The sequence below is a fragment of the Anguilla rostrata genome, chromosome 12 (assembly GCF_018555375.3).
Source record: "Anguilla rostrata isolate EN2019 chromosome 12, ASM1855537v3, whole genome shotgun sequence".
NCBI lineage: Eukaryota > Metazoa > Chordata > Actinopteri > Anguilliformes > Anguillidae > Anguilla > Anguilla rostrata.
Window position 1 is genome coordinate 15,272,192 of NC_057944.1, and position 25,997 is coordinate 15,298,188.

The 25,997-nt window shown below is 41.5% G+C and overlaps 4 protein-coding genes across 14 annotated transcripts; 3 read left to right on the forward strand and 1 right to left on the reverse strand.

The window, feature by feature from the left end:
* Nucleotides 1-33: 33 nt before the first annotated feature.
* Nucleotides 34-2,067, forward strand: LOC135235687 (dual specificity protein phosphatase 18-like). 2 transcript variants are annotated; one of them, XM_064301461.1, is made up of 2 exons: nt 34-465; nt 1,012-2,067. In XM_064301461.1, the coding sequence occupies exon 2, from the start codon at nt 1,030-1,032 to the stop codon at nt 1,543-1,545; it is 516 nt and encodes a 171-aa protein (XP_064157531.1). In that variant the 5' UTR covers nt 34-465; nt 1,012-1,029; the 3' UTR covers nt 1,546-2,067. The 2 variants fall into 2 exon arrangements, with proteins under 2 accessions (XP_064157531.1, XP_064157530.1); XM_064301460.1 differs by having other exon boundaries at nt 52-465; nt 1,025-2,067.
* Nucleotides 2,068-2,513: 446 nt separating this feature from the next.
* On the reverse strand, nt 2,514-5,336 carry polr2d (RNA polymerase II subunit D). Its single transcript, XM_064301463.1, has 4 exons — nt 5,034-5,336; nt 3,114-3,294; nt 2,932-3,027; nt 2,514-2,816 (listed from the first exon to the last, which is right to left on the reverse strand). The coding sequence occupies exons 1-4, from the start codon at nt 5,110-5,112 to the stop codon at nt 2,738-2,740; spliced, it is 435 nt and encodes a 144-aa protein (XP_064157533.1). The 5' UTR covers nt 5,113-5,336; the 3' UTR covers nt 2,514-2,737.
* A 126-nt stretch (nt 5,337-5,462) lies between these two features.
* ilkap (integrin-linked kinase-associated serine/threonine phosphatase) lies at nt 5,463-11,603 on the forward strand. Of its 6 annotated transcripts, none has more exons than XM_064301439.1 (10): nt 5,463-6,161; nt 6,646-6,747; nt 6,876-6,993; nt 7,244-7,350; nt 7,620-7,713; nt 8,849-8,936; nt 9,611-9,744; nt 10,369-10,488; nt 10,912-10,993; nt 11,144-11,603. In XM_064301439.1, the coding sequence occupies exons 1-10, from the start codon at nt 6,119-6,121 to the stop codon at nt 11,282-11,284; spliced, it is 1,029 nt and encodes a 342-aa protein (XP_064157509.1). In that variant the 5' UTR covers nt 5,463-6,118; the 3' UTR covers nt 11,285-11,603. The 6 variants fall into 6 exon arrangements, with proteins under 6 accessions (XP_064157509.1, XP_064157512.1, XP_064157511.1 ...); XM_064301442.1 differs by having other exon boundaries at nt 5,466-6,161; nt 6,646-6,737; XM_064301441.1 differs by lacking the exon at nt 5,463-6,161 and adding an exon at nt 6,247-6,270.
* Nucleotides 11,604-11,726: 123 nt separating this feature from the next.
* zgc:162872 (BAR_ACAPs and ArfGap_ACAP domain-containing protein) lies at nt 11,727-25,459 on the forward strand. 5 transcript variants are annotated; one of them, XM_064301413.1, is made up of 23 exons: nt 11,730-12,432; nt 12,610-12,701; nt 12,876-12,933; nt 13,025-13,144; nt 13,386-13,439; nt 14,541-14,599; nt 15,989-16,172; nt 16,669-16,713; nt 17,151-17,246; nt 17,479-17,553; nt 18,005-18,108; nt 18,492-18,543; nt 19,320-19,420; nt 19,932-20,043; nt 20,172-20,365; nt 20,628-20,697; nt 20,965-21,059; nt 21,592-21,668; nt 22,287-22,471; nt 23,180-23,289; nt 24,121-24,231; nt 24,617-24,678; nt 24,820-25,459. In XM_064301413.1, exons 2-23 carry the CDS (start codon nt 12,643-12,645, stop codon nt 24,945-24,947), a joined length of 2,151 nt encoding a protein of 716 aa, XP_064157483.1. In that variant the 5' UTR covers nt 11,730-12,432; nt 12,610-12,642; the 3' UTR covers nt 24,948-25,459. The 5 variants fall into 5 exon arrangements, with proteins under 5 accessions (XP_064157485.1, XP_064157483.1, XP_064157484.1 ...); XM_064301414.1 differs by having other exon boundaries at nt 11,730-12,025; XM_064301412.1 differs by having other exon boundaries at nt 11,731-12,432; nt 12,554-12,701.
* The last annotated feature ends 538 nt before the right edge of the window (nt 25,460-25,997 follow it).

Here is a 25,997-nt window from a genome sequence, read left to right on the forward strand (position 1 = left end):
AACTGTGATTTTGATTTGTGTTAAAGGATAAAAAGAGAAAATCTTATTTTGCAAATGTATTTCCTGTAGTTTTGTCACTTTTGCTGTTCCGTACACGGACTATATCTAGACAATCTGGAACGTCCAATAAGTAGCGAACATTTTCCCATGTTCATAATACAGATAAAACGTTACTGTGAAGTCTTCTAGAAGCTTAAATTATGTCTTCTGCATTTATTTAAACAAAATTAAGGACGTGCGTTTCTCTTCTCTGTCAATTCTACAGCAGCTAGCATTAGTTGCTATCCTGCTTTGACATTGTAAACACTGACAGCTGGTTGAAGAAAGCCTAATTCTTTCGTATGGCGTAATATGATTAGCTAGCTAGACTAGTTAATTTACGTACAAGATAAACCTTTCGTAACAATAGGTGAAAACAAAAACTAATTCTGAACATTAAAGACCTAGGCTACTTGCCTGCATGTGGTAAGTACTGATGATAATTTAAAATGTTTTTCCAAAAATCTAATTCCGTTAGACCTATTACTTTCTGCAACAAAAATACAAGCCGCAACTTAAATTTGGCAGGGTGCTGATAAAGTTATCTAACTAATGTTAGGTGGCCTACTGTGAGAAAAAAAGTAGAGGAAAACTAGAGGACGTCTTTAAATCTGCCGTGGTTCATTCATCGCTGGCTCACGCTTCCTGTGCTATTGTGGCGAATTAGAGAGAACAGGTTTCGGTTATATCCACTGAACTGTTCGTTGGTTATATCCATGGAAAATAGCTTGCCTCGTGTTAGGAGCTAATTGCTACGCATTTTTGAACATCATGGTCCTGTCAGTAATGTTCATTCATGATACTTTCTTTCATACATAACTTTTGTGTGTACCTAACATTTTTCATTTAAGAATTACATTGCTACAACTTGATGTCCCTTCAAAAGGTTATACAGAGTTCGACTGTACATGCTAAATATTTCCAAACTCTTTCCTTCCATTAGTGGTTTCTTTATTTTTGTCCTAATGACAGTATCTCCCTACAGCCACGATGTCAGTCTCCCAGATCACCCCCACTCTGTTCCTGAGTGGAAAAGATGCTGCCATGAACAAGGCATTGATCTTTAACAGGGGCATCACCCTCATCATCAACGTTACCCCAGAACACACATCCCCCTCGTACCAAGGGGTGGAATGTCTGCAAGTGCCAGTCTCTGACCAACCACATGCCCGACTCTGTGATCACTTTGAGAACGTGGCAGAACGCATCCATGGCAACCAGACGGGCAGCACGCTGGTTCACTGCGCTGCGGGCATGAGCCGTTCTCCTGCTTTGGTCATGGCTTACCTCATGAGGTACAGAGGGGTGACACTGCGCCAGGCCCACGACTGGGTTCGCGACTGTCGTCCGTACATCCGGCCCAATGCTGGATTCTGGCGCCAGCTCCTGGAGTACGAAAAGGAGCTGTACGGCAGGAACACAGTAAAAATGACAGCCACGCCCCTTGGAGTGCTGCCTGAGGCAACGGCCTCAGAAGGGGACCCCCAGTACTGCCTGAGCTGGTGACAGACCGATGGTTTGCACAGGCGTGTTCCACGCCTGATTTCCCAAGAAAGTATAATGTTCAACCCTGAATACATTGTTGGCTGTGTAACCCAATGTACACCCTACCTCATGGCTGGAAGAAGCGAGATCTACCATCACTGTAAATAAAATAACATAAAACCAAAGTGTTCACAAATGAATTCCATGTTCATGGACTACAAATGTTCACTTAAGGATCCAGCTGGAGAGGCTCCTGCTCTCATTTACGATGATGGATCTACAGACTCCTTGAGCCACCTCACCTTACATAAGCAGACCACTGGACCATCCTACCTTGGACAGCCCCCTGAATGTTATCCTTTTCTGATAATGGGTTTTGGATTGGCATACTGGTATGTAATCTATTCAGGCCACCCCAGTAATAGCAATACATCTCAGCAGCAGCACCATTGTTCAGCCATGACATTTTCCTTGGAATATTGCCATTCAGTATGTATCTGGGTCTATGCTCTTTTCAATAACATCTACCATCTGTGTTTTAAATCACTGATTCACTTTTCTGCACTTCATGCTTATGAGTCTTTGTGGATTCTTCAGGTGGGAATGACTGGCTGGATACCTAATAACTGTGTCTATACAAAGATTAACTGTTGGAAAAGTTTTGAGGATTATAAAATTGCGTATGTATGAAACAATATGCATGCACAATCTTTTTAGAACAATCCAGCCAGTACAACACAAAAATCTGAGTGGTAATCTGCCACATGAACATTTTTTCCAGCAGAAAGTATGCTTGTGCATTCTCCCAGAGGTTTACAATAGCAGCAACATACATGTAAAGTGGTGGCTAACTAAGGGTGAACATTTTATATTAATGTTCAAAGAGGCCCTTAAATGAAGTAGTGGGGCGGAAGTGTTGAAGTGTTGTACTTTTGAGTGGGTGGATTCTCATTCAGCCAAAACAAACTCAGAAAAAAGAATCACTCAAGTAAACAAACTTGTCACAAATTTATTTGCTATGTACAGGAATGCATAATTGTCCACACTTGCTCTGATATCCAACATGGCTGACACAGGAAATCATGATAACACCCAGACAGTATTTTGTGTATAAAAAGATTGAGGTGTCCACTCTATTTTCACTGTTGCTGTCATCACAACATGGGAGTAATGTACAAGCTAAGGGGCAGTGGGCAAGGACTGTGTGGTCTCCTCAATACTGGAAGCTTCTCTTTGTCTGAATGTCATCAAGAATCTGCTGAAGCTCCTCATCCTCAAATCGCCCCTCCAAGCTGCAGGGCAAAGAAGAGATAAACAAGAAGCAATCTAACAGCCCCTTATCAATCCCACAGTCATATGTGGACCAGGAAGATCTAGAATAAGTGTTGCAAAAGTACACTGGCTGACCTTGGCGTGAGCGCCTTTGCCTCTTCTGCAGCCTCTGGACACAGATTTGCCAGACTAGCCAATTCAAACTTGTGGAGCTTCTTCTGGAGAAGCAAGCTGCCAGGGACAGTAAAATGTCAGCAAAGAAATAATGGTGAGAAAGCATTAGAAAGACTTAAGAATACACGCATGGTGCTACTGACCTGCGGACACTCGCAATAGTTTCTCTGTTTTTGAATCGGCTGAAGCGGGCCGTGTAGTTGAGCGTCTTCATGAAAACCTCCGACAGCTCCTGCTCGTCCTCTGCACTCTCGTTCTGCTGCTTCCGATGTTCCAGAAGCATGTGAACCTCAGAGTTCAACAGTGTCTCTGCGTTCTCAAATTCTGGGAGAAAGGTGGTCTGTTAGCAAGCTGAACTAATCAATGACACCTACTCACAAATAGAGTACAGGTGGTCAGGGTCAACCAAACATTCTCAGCCCACATTATTACCAACTCAGGTGCCCCAGGGTTGTGCCAATTCATCTCTGATCTTTACACTAGATACAGATGACTGCACAATCAATATTACAACACATTCATATGAAAGTTCTCAAATAATACCATGTTACTGTCCTGCCAGAGTCTAAAGATGATCCCATTCTCCAGCATGGTGTTCACATTAGTGGAGTCACGTAAGAATAATCTTATTAATTCAAAGAAAATAGGAGATCCATTTTCAGTGTCCCGTTCACATCTTATCCTCCCCCAGTCAGAGTCCATAATATGCAGATAAAACAAATTACTGCCCAAAAATCTCAGAATATATGAGGATGTTACCTTGTCTTGTAATATGAACATAGATTACATCTGCAGCTAGGTACAGCAGCACATCTATTTTCTCAAGGTTACGGGTGATTTGGCTCAAACGGCCAGGTGTTTTTGTCCATAATCCAGTGTCATGCAATATGGGATCACTGTTGGGTACAACTGTCTTTCTGTGTAACTTAAAATTAGGCTGTACACACTTATGAAGACTGTAGGCTGAACACTGAGCCAGTGTTAAGTCAAGCTGGTGCCATTTTGTCCGACCCCTCCCATGTTTTATTTGGCGAATATCATCTTATGGCATCTAACAAATGGCTCAGGGTCCCACAGGTTCAACTTAACAGGTTGCAGAATTTATTCAATCCTCAGTCCTGTCAAACTGCTAAACACAAAAATGGGCTCAGGCTAGGCCATGGGTACGTGCAGTGGGTTGGAAAATGCAATGAAAGTGTGGAAATGGATTTTGGGGCTGGAGCAATGAGGGTATGATGCTATGTATGTTTTACAATGATCTATTATTAATTAAAAGTGCGAAAAACTGTTTGCACCGTTTGTCCTATTTTACTGTACCAATGTGTCTGTCGCCCTGTATGTGAAAGGGAGTATGGCTGGTGACGCTAGACAAATTTTTAAAGTATCATCTAATCTTTTTACCACAACCACAGATATAGCTGTAGATCAACATTAACACATTTACTGAGTTGTATTTGATTTTTCACTTTAGAATCACTAAACAAATATACCGTAGCATTAACTGAAAGAGAAATTGGGCTATACATGCCGCCGAATTACAAACGACAGTTGTAGTACACAAGTTAAGCAACAATTCGAAGTAATTTTTGGAATTTCTAAAAACAAAACGCATAAATAGTGATGTAGACAATATGTGATGTGGCTATAGTTGTTGTCCTTTGTATGAATAAATTAGTTATAAAATGTAACCGTGGAAAACGGAAAACCCGTGTTCAGGCACCATGCACATCCGTAGTTTGCAGTAGAACAAATGTCGCAGGAACTGGAAAATACTCCATGATATTATTCAACACAAACCATTCGGTTGTACCAAAAACTGACTCTCACATCACTACCGAACTAGGTAATAAATCGCTAGTTTTGTCCATTGCGTACTTGAATTGGGCTGTTCTGTGAGCCGTTAACGCTCCTGCAATATGGCTAGCATTAGCCAGGCAGTTTATGCTGTACTGTACGTTGCAAACATGCTTAACTTCTCGGTAAAGGTACTTGGTCGAAAATGACTAAATCGATGTACGACTCCATGGCTATATCATGTAACGTTAGGGAAAATATGGGCCAACCTTTAGGGAAATTAAGTTGCGATGCATCCTCTTCAATGTCGCCGACATGCGATGCTCCAGAAGCGCCTCCGGCCGCCATACTTATAGCGGGTGGCTTTATGCCACTTTCTCAACCTACAAATATTATGAACGCTGAGATTTAAAAGGACTCGTCCAGTCCACGAAGTAGTCTAGTCACTAATATTAGTGAATACCTACAAAACATTCATATTTCCCATTTAATACAATGTCCAATACGAATGTGGTGGCCTAACAGACGATGAACCTTTTTTCCCTTAAAAAAAAGTATTCAACACAGTTCTGTGTTTCCAAGACGGTCATTGTGTAACGTACATTATGCGACAGTGCCCCCTGTTGGTTGGAGGTAGACATCACTCGAGTGCATCTGTGCAATGTGTATTCACTACTCACTGTACAACTGTAAAACCAATTGACAGCTAGCTCACTTCACAATACAACAGCTTGCTCTTACCAACATTTCAGTTTTACACTGTTTGATCAAATTCGTTAACATTGATAGCGCTGATAAGCTTGCACCCTTTGTTTGCTTTCGCGTAACGTTGACATATTGTCTCAAGCTGGAAGTGGCTTTGCGTCATCACGCGCCTTATCCATTGTTACTGCAAATTAGCAATACAAGATAAACGATAGATAGCTATCCGTTAAGGTTCTACAGTTCAAATACTATACGTTTACTAGCAAACTTTGTTCTGTAATTAAGTTTTGATATTAACAACTAATATTAAATAAAATACTGTTAGAAAACGGCGATCAATTTAAGCTACCGTTAGCAAACATCCCTTTCTGGACACCGTCTCCCACGGTTGTAGTCTAAGACCTACTAGCAGTAGCAGCTAGCTAGCACCGTGGGACCGTTTAGGGCTGGAGCTGGGTCCACTCTCGATCGTGAATAACTTAACATACTAATTTTATTGTACTGCTAGGTTGACAATATAGGCCACGTTTACGTGTTGGATTAAAATTCTTTATCGCTTTAAAGGTTAATTACTATTCCGCATTAGACTGCTAGCTAACTGCCAACGTTAGCTAGAATTAGCTACAAAAGCTAATTGGGGTCGCTCAAAATGGATTTATTTGGCGATCTTCCCGAACCAACACAAACAGCAGGTAATGACGAGATTCGATTTTGATTCTCGTGCTTTGTTGTTTAGATAGCCAACTGCACCTCTTTGGACTTAACTAGCTATATTCATAACTAGCTAAGCTTAGGTGACAGGTATGATATAATCTCTCAGCTAAACAAATGGTTTGGTTTAGCTAGCGTTTATTAAACAACTTAGTTTAATGTATATGTTATCAAAATGTTGCATTGCATCGTTAGCCATTTTTTCGAGCTATATATTACTTAGTGATTTGATGGCTTGTGGTAGCTATCAAGATGCCTAACTAGTAGTAGCAGGCCTCAACACACCTCTGCAACTTGCCAGTTAACAATTGCGGGTAAATGGGTAAACGAGAATAGGCCAATACGTTAATTTTGTAGCTTGGTTAACAGCATGTACTCCTTGGCACAGGAGGAAATGCACTAACGGGTTCTGTGTTGGAGTATTTTGTTTTCCAGAAGTCCTTAACATTTTCCCGTATCTTGCAGGTGGACGTATGGAGAAACCCCCAGAGCCATCCGCAGTGGACCGGGGAGAGAAGAGAAAATGCGAGGTGACAGAGGAGCAGGAGGAAAAGAAAGTTTGTAAAGGTTTTCAGACATTCCACACCAGTATATATGTATCACATGTAAACATTTTCGGATACATCCACACTGACTTGTACCACTTGAGTGTCATGTTTGTTTGGGATGGGTTTATGACCTTGTGCGTCCAATAGGCCTAGCCAGGCTAAAGGGATATGTTGCTGCCCGCCGAGGAGAGAGAGAGGAGATGCAGGATGCCCACGTCCTTCTACCTGACCTAAGCCCATGCCTTCAATCACTGCCCCCTCAAGTGTGAGTTACTACGGATGGCTGTGTGTAGGGTCACAAAATAGACCCATGTGCTGTGTGTGCTTGGCTATACGTGTGAACATTGTGGAATATGTATAATATTGCTGTATGTTTGTCTCTAAAATAGAAAAGCCAGACACAACCAAAACTCTTTGTGGTTCTGAGGGTTTTTAGTGGCATGCTTATAATTTTACCTGTAATTATAGAAATGTGTATTTAGTTATTTTTAACAATCACAGTGTGTGTGTTTCAGCTCTCGTCTGGCTTATTTTGCTGTGTTTGACGGTCATGGGGGGTCTCGTGCCTCACGCTTTGCTGCAGAGAATCTGCATCATACTTTGGCCCTAAAGTTTCCCAAAGGTGAGCGTACTGAGAATGTCACTACAGACTGTCTGGGCTAGAGGGAGCAGCTGGTCGTCTTCACGTTACTGTTTCATGCTTACATGCAGGTACTATGCTCTAGTCTAGACGAAAGACTGTGGGGAAAAATAGGTCTAGACATGAAGTATACAACCAAGGTTAATAAGCCAAATGGAATTTTTAGGCGATTTTCCCTACTTTTTAATACAGTAGACCCACTTTTAATTTTTATTGTATACTCAAAATGTGCAAATTATTATTCTTCACAGGTGAGGTGGAGAACTTGGACAAACTGGTGAAAAAGTGTCTGCTGGACACTTTCAAACAGACAGATGAGGATTTCCTTAAGCAAGCCTCAAGCCAGTAAGTACTGAGCATTACCATTGTGCCACCCATCTGACACTCCATCATTACACTACATTACATGACATTTATTTGGCAAATGCTTTTAGCCAAAGCGACATACTACGAGCGCATACCAAGGGTCATTGGAACAACTACAGAACACAGGTCCGATACGGTACAATTCTCATGAAGTATCAGTTATTCATAGTCATGAAAAACAAGTCTAGTTCACGCAGTAAGCATAGGCTAAGTCATTGAAGTTACGGCAAGTCACACTAGAAGTGAGGTGTCATTACAAGAGATATGATAAAGAGCTACAACCTCAAGATGATGCAGTTCCCCATGCTTAATTTCCCATGCTGTCAAAAATGTCTTCATGTTTATAGAACAACAGAAGATGAGGGTGTTTTCAAGTTTCATGTTTAATTAGGAGACACAAATTGTAAATTATTTCTGACCTTTCATCATGTTGATGTCAGTGTGGTTTGTGAGTACATTTACAGAAGCCTGTTGGATTTTCAGTATACCCCGCCTCTCTGATACAGATGACCAATCACTGATCTGCACATAGGCTTGTTGGAGTGAGAAAGTAGAACTGGGTGGATCAGTGTATTTACTTAACTGTGAAAACATTAAGGCAGTGCCACCCCACACATTGTTTTCTCATTTGCATTGGTAAATACATATGCTGTGCTCCTGGTCCTTGTTGCCCAAGTTCTGAGATGTCCTCACACGTCTGCTCTGATGGGAAATCTCTGGCTGACTTTGTGTGAAGTATATGTAAAATAATATAATATGGAACAATAGGGAATTGTTCCTCAATGAATGAATGAATTGCCTCAGCTGACCGGTCCAGTCACTTAATGGTTTCATTTGTTCATGAACCATCGTTAGGCTTTTATTTTGAACTCTATATGTGCCCGGTGATTCGTCATCTAATTTCTCACTCACTTGCTGACCTCCCAGTCTCTTACCCCCTTCACGGAGTGTGCTATGCTTATGATACTTTTAACATCATGGAGGACCAGCTCAGACAGGTTATATGTTAAGGAAGAACGCAGATGTGTATCACAGCTGCAGTTTAAAAGACTACTTAATGGAATGGAAACTGGGTTGTTACATTGTTACTTCTGGGTTGTGCTTGGCTCCATAGAAAGCCGGCCTGGAAGGATGGCACCACTGCTACCTGTATGCTGGTGGTTGATGATTCGGTGTACGTAGCTAACTTGGGGGATAGCCGGGTGAGTACTGGGGAAGGGAGATGAAATGGTCATGTTGCTCTACTGTTGATGTGTTGTGATATTGCAAGATTGATGTTGCGGATCAACATCAAGGAGGGCGAGTAACCTACACTTGGAAATTTGTACTCTGCCCAACACCACTTCTGTCTTACACAAGTTTCCCGCTCTTGTGATCACCTCTGCTTATGTTCCACTCAGCTCTAGGAATGAACTAGCCAAAAATACATTTCTGATGAAATTCAGCATGTTCAATCATTAGCTCAGTGCTTCTTTATCCTCTGTCTTCTGCCATCTTAAAAGTTGCAGGTTTCTCGTCTTTGTCGTTATATACACAATGAAACAAGGTAAAGCAACCTGTGCCTTCTGTTAAATGCCTTTGATAAATGAAACAAAATTTAAAAAATCTTTGCTCTGTAAATTGCTAGTTTTCAGTAAGACTTAATCAGTTCTCTTGCTCCAATGAAGTGTGCAAAAGCAATTTGTGCCAGTTGCCTTATATATATATATATATATATAATACATTTATATAAACGATTGTTGTTGGCAAATGTTGCCTTCTTGACTGCACTGTTGGGTTGCATGCCTGTTTTCTTCTGTAAAGTATCTAATAAAGCGTAATCTAATCTAATCTGATCTGATCTAAACCTTCCGTGGTGCTGCTGTGTTGTCCCAAGGCTTTGCTGTGTCGGATGGAGCAGGAAGGGGAGGATGACTGCCAGAAGTGCGTCACTCTGTCTCTCAGTAAAGAGCACAATCCCACCTGTTATGAAGAGCGAATGAGGATACAGAAGGCTGGTGGTACTGTCAGGTTGGTGGGGAAAGCAGTCGAGCAATAAGAAGTTGTAAAACCACCTATTAGTCGTAAAAGCCACACTTAAGTAATGAAGTCATCAGCTTGTCATTAGAAGATATGTGATAGTTCCTGTACATATTTAAAATCTGGCAAATGCAGTGTTGGTAATTGTGGTGCAATAGTGGATTTAGTTATGAAAATACTAAGTATCATTGTTCTTTTCATATGATTTTGTTAGTTCTCAGTTGGTGTTATAAATGACACAACATAGGAAGGTATACAATGCAGTTCAAGTATTAAGACAGTGATACAATTTTTGTTGTTCTGGCTCTGTACTTTAGCACATTGGATTTGAAGTATATAACAGTGTCACACATAAACATCAAAATATTGCTTTATGCTCAAAGAAAAATGTCTGCTTGTTCACCTGATTACATTATGAAGTTTCTATCATCTGGTTACCAGCGCGAGTCATTAACTTGCCAAAGCTAAAGTTATAATTGTATATACCGTCCTGTATTCCCCTAGTAAACACAATATTTTTCAGATAAATGTTGTTTATCATTCGGAACAGCTAAGAGCCTGCACCATATTGAGAAAATTTAGGGCGTGCTTTGCTGTGTCTGTGTGTTGCCACAGGGATGGTCGAGTTCTGGGTGTGCTGGAGGTGTCCCGTTCCCTGGGTGATGGGCAGTATAAGCGCTGTGGGGTGATCTCTACACCTGACCTTCGGCGGTGTCAGCTCACACACAATGACAGGTATAGCACCATGTGTCTGTTCAGTTAGGCCTTCACACAGGAGCAAGTCTTTTTAAGACAAAGGGTTAAAGACTTGGATAAGGTGGGATTTCTCGCATTTTCATTTTCATAAGCTTTATTTGATGACCCCACTTCAGCATTGTTTGGTTAATACAAAAAAGAAATTACTTTAAAGGCCTGTAGCCATGGAAGGATCAAGTTAAATCCTTGTGGCCATCCTGTTTTTTACATTAATGAAATGTAATATTAACAGGTCATTTAATTGCTTTAGCTTATTTTCACACTCATCAACAGTTCACAACATTAGTTTAATATTTCTTTAATCTATTCCTTAAACTGCTGATAAGACTGGCACATAAAGTAAACACTTGTCTGGGGAGGTTAACAGTGGATGTCAATGAGGGATTCATGTTATTTCATCAGGTTTGTCATTCTGGCATGTGATGGGCTCTTCAAAGTCTTTACAGCAGAGGAAACTGTAAGGTTCGTCCACTCTGTCCTGCAGGTAGGATATGCCCTTCAGCGTTTAGTGCAGTGTGTGTTGATGTGTGTGTGTTTTTGTTTGTGTGTTTGTTAATGTGTGTGTGTGTCTGTGTCTGTGTGTGTGTGAAAGACCGTGACGTTGATTCTGTGTCACACTGCTCCTTACACACAGGATGTGACTGTGGAGGCGAAGGAAGGACAGACTGCAGAGGAGGGGCGCTTTGAAGCGGCATGTCAACGACTGGCCAATGAGGCGGTGCGACGCGGCTGTGCCGATAACGTTACTGTCATCCTGGTGTCCATCCAGTTCTGAAGAACTACTCGTCTGTCCACTTCTTTAACTGTCTTTGTCTGTATGTCCATGCCTCCTCCTATCCACTTGTTAATAATGCAGTCCATTGGTCCACCTGTTGACATTTTTCTACTACATGGTGGATTTCCTGGAGGCATAAAAGAGATGCCTGCATTGCCAAACCTAATGATATGTGAACAGAATAGGGAACAATTTGTGAATTTTTACCACATTTCTGAACTTGAACAGGAAAAAGACTATATGTGAACGATTTCTTAATTGCCTCATGTTTAATAGGATTCTTTACTCTTCAAAAATAAAAGAGTACTTTTCTATCTTCTCTTTGAGATTATTTTATTTGAAGAAAATGATATCCCTCCTTCAGTGTACCGTACCTGCTATTTATCAATGCGTTACAATGATGTTCGAACTATAACACGTCCTCAGCGAACAAGCAGCACCACTTTTATTTTGAAACTTTTCTACCGGAAGTTTATTTTAGTGGTTGTTGAATGTGCCCAGCCAGCTTTCCGATTCTAATTTTGCTGGTTCAGAAACTACGACCGGTGGATAAGACGACAGATTGGCGGCGATAGAGTGAATGCGTTGTTTATTCCTGTTCCGAGCAAACGATTTGGGGATTCATTGCTTGACATATCCGTACATTTCAATGAAGTCATCCGCCACCTTAAGTATACATAAACTGCCGTCATCGTTCAGTTTTGAACTAACGTTACACCTGAAACTAGTATATATTTACGGGTACGTATATGGAAATAACAGTCAAAACATAAGTTATACAATTTGCTAACGTTACTACTTAGCGAACTTTTGTCGGGTGCGAATATTGCATTACTTCGGGCCAGCTAACCGTATGGCAGTGGTAATTAGCGTTAGTTATCTAGGAAACGGTAGCTACGTCATTCTGGCTGTCACATTTGGGATTCCGTTACACGCAATGTCAGTCGACTCGTTCTTAATTCACCTGCTTGAGTTGCTTTGCCAGCTGTTTATTAGACTATTTGTATAAGTAGCGAGAATAAAGCAGGCTAGCGAGTTCTAGCTTGCTCATCTAGGAATGGGCTAACGTTCCATAAGAAATCGCTGCTTTCCATAAGAAATATTCTAGCTAGCTGGCTAGCCAAGAACGTTAAATTATGTAACGTCAGGTATGTTCTTATAACGATCCATGTGCGTTTTTGTTATTATTTTGCTAAAGTAACAAGCTACCGTGTTCATTTAACATTGGCTTGTACATTGATCGCTTTTTAACCGTGTGTTCCTATCTAGCTGCTATTACTTGATAAACACGGCGAGCATCAGGACACTTACTTCATATTGTACAGATACAGTAATCCACAGTCACACTACAGTGCAGTATGGAGATGGATTATTTTCTGGACTTTGAAGAATGCATCAGAGACTCGCCGACGTTCAGGTTTGTATGAATAAACATGACGGCTAGCTCGCTCCTAAAATGACAAGCTAATTTTCTAATTTAACTCGTGTGATCAATGTCGTGGAAGAGGTCTTCTTGACTTCCTCGAAAGGCAATTCCAGTTTAGTTTATATTCTGGGAATGTGTGTCAGATCTCTTGGGCCTGTTTCACAGATTGGACGTGGACCAGTGTGAAAGTGAAGTGACGGATCTGGAGGGTCGGGTGGAGAAGGTGAGGGGCGGATGCGGGAAGACCGGGTGATAAGTATGTTAGATAATTCTAATGGGACGCTGTGTAATAATGGGTGTGGCTTGTTTTTCAGGTGATGAAGTTGTGTAGTAGGATGGTGGAGGCAGGGCAGGCATACAACAAAGCCAATGAACAGTTTCTCACTGGGCTGATGGAGTTCTCTGCATACCATCGACAGGACAGCAGCATAATGGTAGGGGAAGACTGTGTGGGGGATTGATGCAGTTGGGGTAAAGAGGTGGGCATGGAGCATAGAACCAGAGAGGAGACAGGTTATTAAAGTAGGGGAAAGGGCCGTGGGAGTGAATATTTTATTTAATACCTGTCAGATTGGACATCCTAGCCAATCCAGTCCATTGTATGTGCTTGTGGTCTCTATAACACTTACAATCTTTCTCTCTCTCTCCTCCATCCCTCTCTCCCTGTTTGCTTAGAGCTGCTTGGGTCAGTTTAATCAGGGGCTCCAGGAGATGATTCACTTCCACACTGTGAGTACAGCCAGTCCTCTTGAGCCGCAACCGCTATGTGCACTCCCCAAACCTTTACCACCCTACCCCTTCAAACCCTTACCACCCTGTACCCCCTCAAACCCTTACCACCCTGTACCCCTCAAATCCTAAACCACCCTGTGCCCCCTCAAATCCTAAACCACTATGTGCACTCTCAAAATCCTTACCACCATGTACCCCCTCAAACCCTAAACCACTATGTGCACACTCAAAACCATTACCACCATAAGCGCCTCAAATCATTACCACCCTGTACCCCCTCAAATCCTAAACCACCCTGTGCCCCCTCAAATTCTAAACCACTATGTGCACTCTCAAAACCCTTACCACCACAACCCCCTCAAATCCTAAACCAGTATGTGCACACTCAAAACCATTACCACCCTGTCCCCCCTCAAACCCTTGACCACTATGTGCATTGTCCTGTTCAGCCATGCCTGTTCTGTAATGCAATTATAAATGTTTTATTAGTATTTATGTATCCAGTGTTTCTGTACATGCCTCCAGGCAGTACTTGGAAATGGTGAGATATCAAAGCCCATCTACCAATGTGACTTACAAGCTGAACATGGAAATATGCAAACTGCAATCTGTTGTAGTGGAGTCATATTCACAGTTGCTTTTATTTATGTTCTTTGTATTTTAATTTTTTAATTCATGGTTGAAAAACTTATTTGCTTGACCAAGGCAAAACTAAAATGTATAGGCATACATAAAAATGTGTTTAAACAATAAGTTGAAGGAGTGGGGAGAGGTAGTTGCATATGTATGAATCCTAAATCTTGATGTAAATTTTGTTGGAAAGCAGTGTTGTTAACTGCTCTAGGCTAAAGTGTCCCCTGATTAAAAAATTCCAAACTTTCTACAGTGCCATGGCCTATTTTACAATTTTTGAACAAAAAAGGTCTATAGGTGTATTAAACTTGCATGGAAATGTTTATTTTACATTTAAATGACTCATCAATGAGCGTGATCTTAACAAAATGTAATTATTATTTTAAGTTGTTACCTTGTATTTGCACAGATGTAGTTTTGTTAAGTTGCCTTTTCTTTGTTCTCATCTTCCCTTTTTGACTGCAGATGCTGTTTGACCAGACTCAAAGAGCCATCACCCAACAGCTGAACAATCTGCTCACACAGTATGTTATTCACTTGCACATACCACATTTGCATAAATGCACACACACACACCACCCATGTTTCGTCATTTAGCATTGTTGTTGCAGTATACCAACTGAATCTTCTGTTTCCTGTGATACTGCTATGACCAATATTACTGTGGAAACAGTTACCAATGCTTGTGCAACTCAGCTACTCATCACCAGTGTAATATGGAGGAATAATGGGCTGAGGCAGTTTTTCATGGTTTGGGCTAGGCCCCTTAGTTCCAGTGAAGGGAAATCTTTGGGGGAACAAATCCATATTAATGCTCATGGTTTTGGAATGAGATGTTCAACAAGCACATATGGAGGTGATGTTCAGGTGTCCACGTACTGACTGTATAGTGTATGTCTGTATTTCACAAATGTCTTACATGTAAGCTAATGTTTATTTGTTAAATATGCTGTATATCCTGCCATCATTTTTTATTCTTTTTCAAAAAATAATTTGGCGCCCAGTGCGGGGCTGCACACATCCAATTCCCACCCTAATTTGGAATGTTCTGTTGCCCCCCAGGGGTGTTCATGCAACAACCCCACTGCACGGGATACACAGGTTTAGCTTGCTATCCTGGTTTAGCCATGTCCTTTTGAGCTGGCGAAAGGAAAGACTGTTTTCTCTTTAATTTGGGGGGCGGGGGGGAGGGGGGGGTGGAGAGGTGTCTGCATTGACAGCACCCCTCTCCATCTTTGTATGTTTTGATTCAGGGTGTGCATTATTCAGTCAGAAAACACAGTGGAGGATCGCAGGATCAATGAGAAAAGCAGACAGAGCAGTGAGGTGCAGCATGTGCAGATGGAGACTGTAATGGACGCCAAGTCGAGACGTCAGTCTGTTAGTTAACAAGTGTGCTTGATTTTACGCGTTCTGCGGTGTTTCACTCCGGGTAGTCTCTTTGTAGAGCCTGAGGATAGATTTTTAGTTATGCGCACTGTCCCATACTGAGAGCACCTCTCTGTTTCATAATGTTAGACTGGTGCATGCCATATTGCCTTTATTTCAGTATTTGAAAGTGTCCAGACCCACTGGCCAGCAGTTTTCCCGGAATTGGGAAGTGTGCAGACTATGGTCTGTTGCAGTGCAGTAACATTTGTATTCACGTATGCATTGTTTCTGCTCGTTGCGTAACTGGTTTTGTGTTTAAATTCATGTTCTGCATTGAAATAAAAAAGTGGTTGGCGAGCATGCAGATACAGCTACGCGAAACACAAAAATTCATGTCTGCCATACTAAATATATAACATTCAGTATAAATTTCTGTTTATATTTGTGTGATGATAATTTGTGGCAAGTGATTTTATGGAAAGTACAGTGATATTAACTAGCCTGGGGTGAGCCATGCAAATGACAACCTTGTGCCTTTTCAGGTTCCTGCCTCAGATTCGAGAGACAAGGAAGGAGTTTGTGAGGATCGGGGAGGACCTGGAGATGGCTGCGCTCAAAAATGGTCAGACTCCCCGCCACAAAACCACTGATGCGGAGAGAGCCAGTCACCTGCTGCTAGCTACGCGCAAGTGCCACCAGCATTTTGCCCTTGATTACTGCCTACAGGTACCTGCGGCCTAAATGCAACTGTAGCCTACACCAACAATCGTTCGCAGGTACATGAAGACGGTACTGCTGCCGTCTAGTGGAAGGGGTTACATTCTTGCATTTAACCAGAACATTCTTTTCATGTTATAAGTAGGATTCTCCCTTAAGGAGATGACTGGCCAGTTGGCAGTATTCCTGCAGACTTTCTGTGTCAGCCGGTCATGCCCAGGGGTCCACACAGGATTAGTGCTCTTTTCTACAGTGATTAAGCCACATTATTAAACTCAGCCAGGCATTTGGGAGCATCTCCAGTTGTTGAGTCCGTCTTGAATCCATACATTTTTTTTATGAAGTTGTATGAATTTCTGGACTGATGTATTGATAATCTTATCTGCTGGAATCTGGTTATTTGCACATTATTTTCACGAAGGTTATGTATTTCCTGTATGCCATGTACAACTCTAAAACTTGTACACATGTGTTAATGAAAATCCTCAATGTTTATGCCATACAGCTGAATAATTTCAAAGCTCAACAGAAGATTGATATCCTCAACTCTGTGAGTATTGTGACTAAAACTGATCATCTACTTGGAATTTCTGTGCCTTACATATTCTTTGACTTAAGTTTTTTGTAAATGCACCTGACCATTTAATTCACAACTTGTCCATGGAACTATGATCTATTTGATTTTACTGTACTATGCTGGACATTCTGGTATAAACAAAAAAAGGTAGCTGATCTGCATAATTCTGTATTGCCTGGGTGGTAATTCTCAATAAATCTTCTTTAAAAAAGGGTTTCTTTGAATCTGTGGTGGAAATAGTACTCACAGCCTTCCATATAATTTGTGCTTATGCATGATTAGATTAATATTTGCCTTTATGTGTCATTTATGCAAGAGGCCTCTAAGCTCTTCTGACCATTTTGCAAGCACACGAGGTGACATTCGCTGAGGTGGAGTATATAGGAGGATATTCTCCTTTGTCGTTTCAGATTTTCTCCTACTTCCATGCCCAGTATACCTTCTTCCATCAGGGTTATGACCTGCTGAAGGACCTGGAGCCCACCATGAAAATCATGGCCTCTCGGGTAAGGCCAGTTTCAGAGGCACCTTCCACTTCTCTCTGACACAAGTGTTCTCTGCCCTTTGGTCCATCACAGCAAAAACCATATTGACCAATAAGATTAAAGGAACACTAGTTGGATGAGTGATGCCTAAATTTGGATGTAGCTGTGCTGTAGTATGTGGGTGGTTGACACTCACACAGGGGTGCTCTTGGGTTGGACAGTTCCCACAACTGAGAATGTTTGTCCTGTACAGCTTGCCTTACTGTCCACGGACTGCAAAGCCAAAAAGAAAGAAATGGAGAATACCCATCTGCTGGTCCAACAGAGAGTGAGTTTCAACACCGACTGCCTTCAGTCAGCACTGTTTGGTGCTTACCTCTATACAGTGTGTAAACATTGAAACCTTATCTTTTTTTATTCTACTTTCAGTATTAACAGTCCTGTATGAACCAATGAAAGAGTTTGATCAGTAGAACTGTTTGTTTATGGTGGAATTCAACCCAGAGTTTGGAAATTAGGATTGATCTCTGATATTGTGATCATTATCATTGGTTGCTGACAGTTGGAACATTATAGTTTTCTTTAATTGTAAAAGAAAAATTTACAGTGAGTGTTTTGAGTACCAGAATTCACCTTGACAAGTAGAAGGTGAATTATCAGTATTAATCAGTGAGCGTTTGTACATTGTTATTGTTTTGTGTGGGTTTTTTGTGTGGGTGGATCCAGTGAATGATCATTAGATGATTATTTCTCTCTAAATTGTTGCTGTGCTGTTTCAGGATGCCACAGGGGAGCCGATTGTTACTGCCCGCTCTGGAGACAGTGCAGCTATTGAAGGCTATCTGTTCAAGCGCTCCCGCAGAAAAAACAAAACCTGGAAGAGGTATGTGGGAGGGGAGCATGCCGTCAATCAGAATCCCTGAAGAAGAAATCAGGGGCTGTGCTTCAGCCCTTTCAGGATGAAGCAGTCCTGCTTACAGGACCCCTGCTTTTCTGTTTTTAATAAGAGGTTTCTGTTCTTTTTTAAATCGGTTTTGAAAAATGAATTTCCATTTTGCTGTTTTTCATCTCCCACCTTTGTCCCCATTTTCTTTTTCCTGTTTGTTTTTATTATGTACAATTGTGTCCAATATATGGTGTGAATGTTAGCATGTATTTTCAAATTATAACTGCTTTGATGGTTCTTCTTTGAGATTGGATTTGTATTCCTTTCATTGTTCCAGCCCTTCTCACTGTTGTGCTGTATTTTCTTTCTCGTTGCTTAAGATGCTGGTTTTCAATAGAAAACAATCAACTGGTATATTCCAAATCACACAAGGTAGGTCCAGGCCAATTACTGGGACAGTTAAAATAATTCTTTCTTGATTTGTCTTGATTTGTGTGTGAGAGTGTGAACGCGTGTGTGTATGTGTGTGAGAGAGAGGGAGAGAGAGCTTGTGGGTTTGGGTGTGTATGTTTCTCTCACTCTTATGTACAGTACTGTGCAAAAGTCTTAGGCACCCTAGATTTTTAAATATAATATATAGTATATATTTGGTATTAGATGTTTATTTTTTGTTTTCTGCATTAGTGTGTCAGTTGAAAAGAGCAAATGTGAGATTTCCAAACATGAATTTTCAAAAAAAAAGGAAATTTTACGAGTACATTTTTGTATTTTGTTAAACAAAGTAATATTTTAAGTAATAGACAACTTTTCAGATAAAAACTTGATCAAGGGTCTCTGGGATTACCTGGAGAGCCAGAAGCAAGCGAAACAGCCAAAATCTGCAGAAGAACTGTGGCAAGTTCTCCAAAATGCTTGGAACAACTTACCAGCCGATTTTCTTATAAAACTGCCGGACAGTGTACCTAAGAGAATTGATGTTGTTTTAAAGGCAAAGGGTGGTCACACCAAACATGGATTTTATTTAGTTTTTTAAGTATTTACTGCTCTTTTTATTATTTTTTTTTTTGATATTTAAAACCTTTCATTTCATTATTTTTGTAAGCATCTTAGCTGTACAGCATTTTTTTTACAGGTGCCTAAGACTTTTGCACAGTACTGTATAATATTTCAGTTGGTGTGCGCATAAGTTCATTGAGATTTCTCTACAGGAGGAGGCTACGGTCTTGTTTGATGACCTCAGACTGTGTGCTGTGAAATCTCTGGACAGCATTGATCGTCGCTTCTGTTTCGAGATTGTGTCTGTTCAGAAGTAAGAAGCCTTAAATTTGTAAACGTCAGCATCAGCATCTGTAGTGATTGTGATTTATAAGTAAGATCTTGGTGTACATCTGGATTCAAAGGTTCCCCAGAATGCAAGTTAACCCCTAGAATCTAAGGAATGGGGGTTCTTTACAACCAAGCTAGACCGCTATAAAATATATATTCCAAAGAAAATGCAATACCATAAAAAAGGAAATGCTTAACATATTAAAATAAAAATACTAAAAGGATCAGAAATAAAACTGGGTTAAACTTAAGACAATAATAATAAAAAAAACATGAGTAAAGATAAAAGAAAGCAAACCCAAATCAAAATAATATTAAATTTAATGTAAAAAGATATTTTTGTTGAGTCCAGGACTTTTTACAGGGGAAAAAATGAGGACCAAGTGTTTTGTGGTTGGAAAAAATGACTGGTGCAATGATTTTACATGTAAACAATTACATTAAATGGTGTATTGGATGTGACTCACAGGCTGCATGTAAACCTCCCCTCTCAGGAGCTGCTCCCTGCAGGCGGACTCTGAAGGGCTGAGGCAGGCCTGGATCAGTGCTGTACTGGGCAGCATCGACATGGCCTACCGCCAGAAGGTGGAATCCCAGCAGTTAGTTGTAAGAGGAACCAAAGATACTCAGACTGAGACTCACACTGTGGCTGAGGCACAGACACAGACTCAGCACCAGTGTTCACTTGGAGTTACACACTGGTGCTGAAACACTATAATGTCTCGGCTTCCCAGACTGCTGAGAAGCCACCGAATCCTGCGTGCCCCGACCCTCAGCCGTCGCCCCCCACCCCTCAGTCCGCCACCCTGAGCGTGGCCCTGCAGGGGTCCGGGAACTGGCAGTGCTGCGACTGCGGAGAGAAGGAGCCCCGCTGGGCTAGCATCAACCTGGGCATCACCATGTGCATCGAGTGCTCTGGCATCCACAGGTACAACCTTCCCTCTGAGCCGTGTGTGCTCCCAGTGCTCTGACATCAGCAGGTAATGCCTTCCTTCTGAGCCCTCTTACTATGAGGTCAGGATGCACATGGAATGGTTTGGCCCTGGGGAGGGGGGGGGGACTAGCATCACACACAGGAGGGATTAATTTCTTTTTGAACATTACAGTTTTTTTTTTGTAATGCCGTGATGCAGTATGTGGTGAATTGGGCTTTAAAAATGCCACGGTGACTATGTCGTGACTGTTGACAGGAGTCTTGGAGTTCATCTCTCCAAAGTTCGATCCCTCACCCTGGACTCCTGGGACCCAGAGCAGCTTAAGGTACTGGAGCTCTCTCGTCACACCGTGTCTGTGGGGCAGCAGTACAGTGTGAATTTAGAGGTCTCTGTACGTGTCAGAAGAGTAAACTGAGACCGAGCCAGAAGCACACTCACTGATTTGACTTTTAATGGGAGATTCTGCCCAGAAATCAAAGTTTAATGATTTTTGAGCCACCTGCGTGTTTCTACATTCCAGTGAAGAGTATATGGGTTCCGCTGTCCATCTTTGTCATGACTGTGATGTCTGGCCTTATCTCCAACTTTGTAGCTGCTGTGCATTCTGGGTAATGATGTCATCAACGGGATCTATGAGGCGCAGTGTGCGGACCAGGGCAGGATAAAGCCCCATGCGCAGTCTCCGCGGTAATTTTATTTTATATTGGGTGATTCTCAGTCCAAAGACAAGGAAAAAGCAGTCCAACTCTGTATTACTATGAAATAATTTGATATTATTAAATTTTAAATTTAATTTAATTCAATGTTTTGCTGTCACAGAAGATTTTTAACGCTAAAGGTCATGTGGGACAATTATTCAAATCAAATAGAAATTAGTTCTTGGTTATTTTCATTCAGCATTTATTGTCATTAATTTATCCTAAGAAAGTGCAGTTATTCATATATTTTCTGAGACAAGGATGTCATAAATTTTTTATATCTAAAAAATTAGATGCATAATGCTGTAGCAAACATAAATAATATATTTTATGAAAAACCAGTGGTGCAATGTGCATGTGGGATATGGTCAGGGCCACTGATAAGATGTTTGTCTGGACTGGTGGGTGTGGTAGATTTTATGTTGCATCACGTCTCTCACAGGTATCTATACTGCACCTGCTTCCTGTGTTTACAGAGCAGATGATCTCATGTCCTGCAATTACAATGTCACTTTTTTCAGCCAGGAGAAGGAACTGTGGATCAAGGAAAAATATGTGGAAAAGAAATTTGTAAAGGAAGCTGCCTTAACGCACACAGGTATTATGCGTATGTGTTTGTGTGTGTGTGTGTGTGTGTGTGTGCATGTGCATGTGCGCATGCTTGTGTGTGTGTGTGTGTGTGCGTGCACGCATGTGCGTGTTTGTTTGAGCTTTTGTGTACTTCACTGTACAGGTCTGAGTGTGCTCTAAATTAGTTAAATGCACCCTTTAGTAAAATTTGGATGTATTGCTAAAATATGTCTGGAGGAAAACTGAGAATCATGCTATTTAGCCAGCATGTACTGCTTCAGTATCAGCTCAGACCCCTCAGGGAGACTTGGTATCTAGTAAAATCCACTCCTGTGGCAGACTGGAACTAGCCAGGAGAACCCGGCTCTAGGTGTTCTGTGACCTCAGAGTCCTCCCTCAGACCTCTGTGACCTCAGAGTCCTCCCTCAGACCTCTGTGACCTCAGAGTCCTCCCTCAGACCTCTGTGACCTCAGAGTCCTCCCTCAGACCTCTGTGACCTCAGAGTCCTCCCTCAGACCTCTGTGACCTCGGAGTCCTCCCTCAGACCTCTGTGACCTCGGAGTCCTCCCTCAGACCTCTGTGACCTCAGAGTCCTCCCTCAGACCTCTGTGAGCTCAGAGCCCCATCATTGCTCTTATGTCACAGAAGCCGAAGAGACGGACACAGACGCCTCAGACAGAGGGAAGGATGCTGCCGGACGGCGCCTTTACCAAGCTGCACAGTCTGGGGACCTCGTCTCCATGGCGACGGCGCTTGCTCAGGGGGCGGAGGTGAACTGGAGTCACCCGAAGGAGGAGGGCCGCACTGCTCTGATTGGGGCAGCCCGTGGGGTGAGTGGCACACCCACTGTCCTTAAACATTACTGTAATACTTTAATTCCATGACTGTTTTACATGTTTTCAACAGTATTAGTATCTATAACTACAAGTAGTAATACTTTTTAATATTTAAATCTCCGTTCTAATACTACTGCTATATTCTATTCATGTTATCATATTCCAGTTTCCTTTCGAGCCACATTGTAATTATCACTCGGACATAGCCAAAATCTCATTTTAACCACATAATAATTATATTCCATTTCCATCCTAATTCTGATCCTAAAATCACATCTTTGTTTTCCTGAAGGTTTTCATTGTTAATGGGGAAAACATTCTGATGACATTCACAAAAATTACTGGGTGTCCATACGTTGCATGCATCCCTTATGAAAAATGAAATGTACTGTTGCCATTTTTCTTTACCCTTGTTTAATGACTGCTTGCAGCTTTATTTAGAATAGTACTGCATATAATGTTATTGTAACAATTTTAAATAGATGTAATAAGTATCAGTGCTAGTGGTAATATAATGGCATTATTATAACCATTATCACAAATCAGTTTATCAGTTTATCTGGCTTTCCCTTGTTTAATCTCATTAAGGAAAGGTATAAATATCCAGGATAGATGCTTAATCAGAAGAGCCATTTCTTTCACTCCACTGCGAGGGCTAGAATTCTGCCTTGCTGATTGAGAGTCTGGGTTTTTTGTCTGTAGGGCTCACTGCAGGCCTGTGAGTTCCTGCTGCAAAATGGGGCAAATGTCAACTATCGGGACCAGCGAGGACATGGGGCATTGCACGCTGCTGCCACCTGTGGCCACACAGGGTAAGAGTCACGTTCGTGGGACTGCATTATGGCTGGATGGTGAAAATATATGTGCTGCCATTGAACTCTTCACTAAGTTGAACAAATTTATAGTAAATACCTTGATATGTAAATGAGTAATACATTTACACTTTAGCCATTTGGCAGATGCTCTTATCCACAATAACGTACACAGCTTACATTCTTTTTACATGTAATCCATTTATGCGGCTGGATATTTACAGAAGCAATTCTGATTAATTCACTTTCTCAAGGGTAAACAGGTTATAATTTCCACCTTGGAATTAAACCTACAGCCTTCGTACAAGTCCACTTTCTGAACAAACAACCAAATACACTGTTTTGAGGATATTTCTAAAAACAGTGTTATAAGATCATGTTTCACCTCCCTCTAGCTATTGCTGTGGTACAGTCCAGGCCTTTCCTTACCTTCCCTAGAATGAGCAGTTCATTCAAAACTACATTACATTACAGGCATTTAGCAGACGCTCTTATCCAGAGAGACTTACACAACTTTTTTTTTTTTTTACATTGTATCCATTTATACAGCTGGATATATACTGAAGCAATGCAGGTTAAGTATCTTGCTCAAGGGTACAACGGCAGTGTCCTTACCCGGGAATCGAACCTGCGACCTTTCGGTTACAAGCCCAGCTCCTTACCCACTGTGCTACACTCCGTCCTCGTCGGAGTATTTGCTACTTTGAGCAACACCCTGTAGAGGAAGCAGTAGTAGTTTTAATGATAAAGCAACTACAAATCAATTCAGCACTCTTTCTGCTTTAAAATACTTAATGCAGCTGTGACATAAGTTCATTCCTGCCCCTACAGGCAAGTATGTTTACTACTGAAGAGAGGAGCCAATCAATATGCAGTTGATGAGAGGGGACAGGACGCGCTCAGCATTGCCATGGACACAGCCCATGCTGACATTGTTACATTGTAAGTGCCCCTCTGGGTTTTCTGGAACAGGTGGCATTACTTAAAGGTGTTGGTTCTATGACTTGGTGTGTGTGTGTGTGTGTGTGTGTGTGGTTTGTGTGCGTGTGCATGTGTGTGTGGTATTGTGTCTGTGTGTGTATGCGCACATGGAAATGTGTGTTTGTATGTGTACATACAAGATCATATTCACCGTGTTTTTCTAAACAGACTGCGGATAGCTTGCACGAATGAGGAAATGTGTGTGTGTGTGTGTGTGTGTGTGTGTGTGTGGTTTGTGTGCGTGTGCATGTGTGTGTGGTATTGTGTCTGTGTGTGTATGCGCACATGGAAATGTGTGTTTGTGTGCGTACATAGGAGATCATATTCACTGTGTTTTTCTAAACAGACTGCGGATGGCTCGCATGAATGAGGAAATGCGAGACTCAGAAGGATTTTTTGGAACTATGGGTAAGAGAATTTACACAAAGACTGTTTCTAAAGTGCATGTTATACCCTTCCCCTACATATCACAATGTCACTCTTAATTCAGTAGTGCATTTCCGACATGCTGCATCCTACTATAGACATACCTCTTTGCGATTTTCACAGGTGATGACGAGACATTCCAGGACATCTTCCGTGACTTCAGCAACATGGCGTCTCATGACCCAGAGAGGCTGTCCAGGCGGAAGTTCAGCAGGGACAAGGGTGGAGGAGACTCTGATGAGCAGAGTTAGCGTCGGAGCCCTGTGGGGGCTGAGGCTTCGGAGCCCTGCGGGGGCTGAGGACTGCTTTGTGCACTGCCCAGTGTAGGCTGAAGCCATAGCTGGCAGTCAGCATTATGAAGAATTTATGGAGTGCTTTACCACAAAACCTATAACACTGTGCTGCATCCCAGGGCTGAGGCAGGGTGCTATACCCCAGGCCTGTCATGCACTGAACTGTATCTCTCTAATGTTTTAATCTTTTAATTCAATTCCATTGCTTGATTTTTACTCAGTACTCGGTTTTGAGAAGTCATATTTATAGTGGAACTATTAACAATCTTGTGAAAGCAGATCTGCTGGCAGTTTGATAATGTCCGGAGTCTTCACTGTGTGTCCTGCCTTTCAGATAAATGAGCAAACAGAAGTGTCATGAGGAAAAAAGTGAAATTTATATTTTTAACAGTGTTTTTTTTTTTCAAAATCGAAGGTGTAAGAATACTGCTGAGTATTAACAAGGATAATAAAGTAATACTGTGTCAGAACTGTGCATTTGCATTCACCACATACTTTTAGGCAACGAGTGTATATTCTCATAGCAACAGCAATAAGTAGGCCTACCATGTTCGTGGTCATGCTCATCAAAAATCGAATTAGTGCATGTTCAATCTCTACCTCTACATACTATAATAAACAAAGTTACAATGTACAATATACAAGGGTCAAAACGAACAGAGAAGAGCACAATACTTTTAGTTCCAGTACTAGGAGAAAGTTCTTGCATCTTATATTTCGCACTAAAGTGGTTATGTCGGATGGGTTAATAGAATTAGCTGAGTGTCTCTAACCATTTAAACTGGATAATAACAACTAAATAAATCAAGATCGGTTGGCGGAGAATACATATAGAAGTAATTAATTTTGTTTTGATCTCTCCTCCTTCCCCACAGTAGTAACACAAATGCTATACTACCAATGGGTTTGCGGTAAAAAAGAAAAAAAATAATAAAGTGCAGATTTTTTTGCCAATGCCAGCAACAAAATTCTGTGAAACACATTTTGGTAATTTAAAAAGATTTTTTG

Bases quoted from the DNA above. Each gene is read 5' to 3' on its own strand.
- LOC135235687 (XM_064301461.1), top strand. From the start codon at position 1,030: ATGTCAGTCTCCCAGATCACCCCCACTCTGTTCCTGAGTGGAAAAGAT.
- polr2d (XM_064301463.1), bottom strand. From the start codon at position 5,112: ATGGCGGCCGGAGGCGCTTCTGGAGCATCGCATGTCGGCGACATTGAA. The intron at 3,295-5,033 runs GTTGGCCCATAT...CCTTTCTCCCAG, and splicing joins GCAACTTAATTTCCCTAAAG to AATTTGAGAACGCAGAGACA. The intron at 2,817-2,931 runs GTCAGCCAGTGT...TTTGCCCTGCAG, and splicing joins GCAAAGGCGCTCACGCCAAG to CTTGGAGGGGCGATTTGAGG.
- ilkap (XM_064301439.1), top strand. From the start codon at position 6,119: ATGGATTTATTTGGCGATCTTCCCGAACCAACACAAACAGCAG. The intron at 6,162-6,645 runs GTAATGACGAGA...CGTATCTTGCAG, and splicing joins CGAACCAACACAAACAGCAG to GTGGACGTATGGAGAAACCC. The intron at 8,937-9,610 runs GTGAGTACTGGG...TGTTGTCCCAAG, and splicing joins CTAACTTGGGGGATAGCCGG to GCTTTGCTGTGTCGGATGGA.
- zgc:162872 (XM_064301413.1), top strand. From the start codon at position 12,643: ATGGAGATGGATTATTTTCTGGACTTTGAAGAATGCATCAGAGACTCG. The intron at 18,544-19,319 runs GTAGGTCCAGGC...ATTTCTCTACAG, and splicing joins TATATTCCAAATCACACAAG to GAGGAGGCTACGGTCTTGTT. The intron at 24,679-24,819 runs GTAAGAGAATTT...CGATTTTCACAG, and splicing joins AGGATTTTTTGGAACTATGG to GTGATGACGAGACATTCCAG.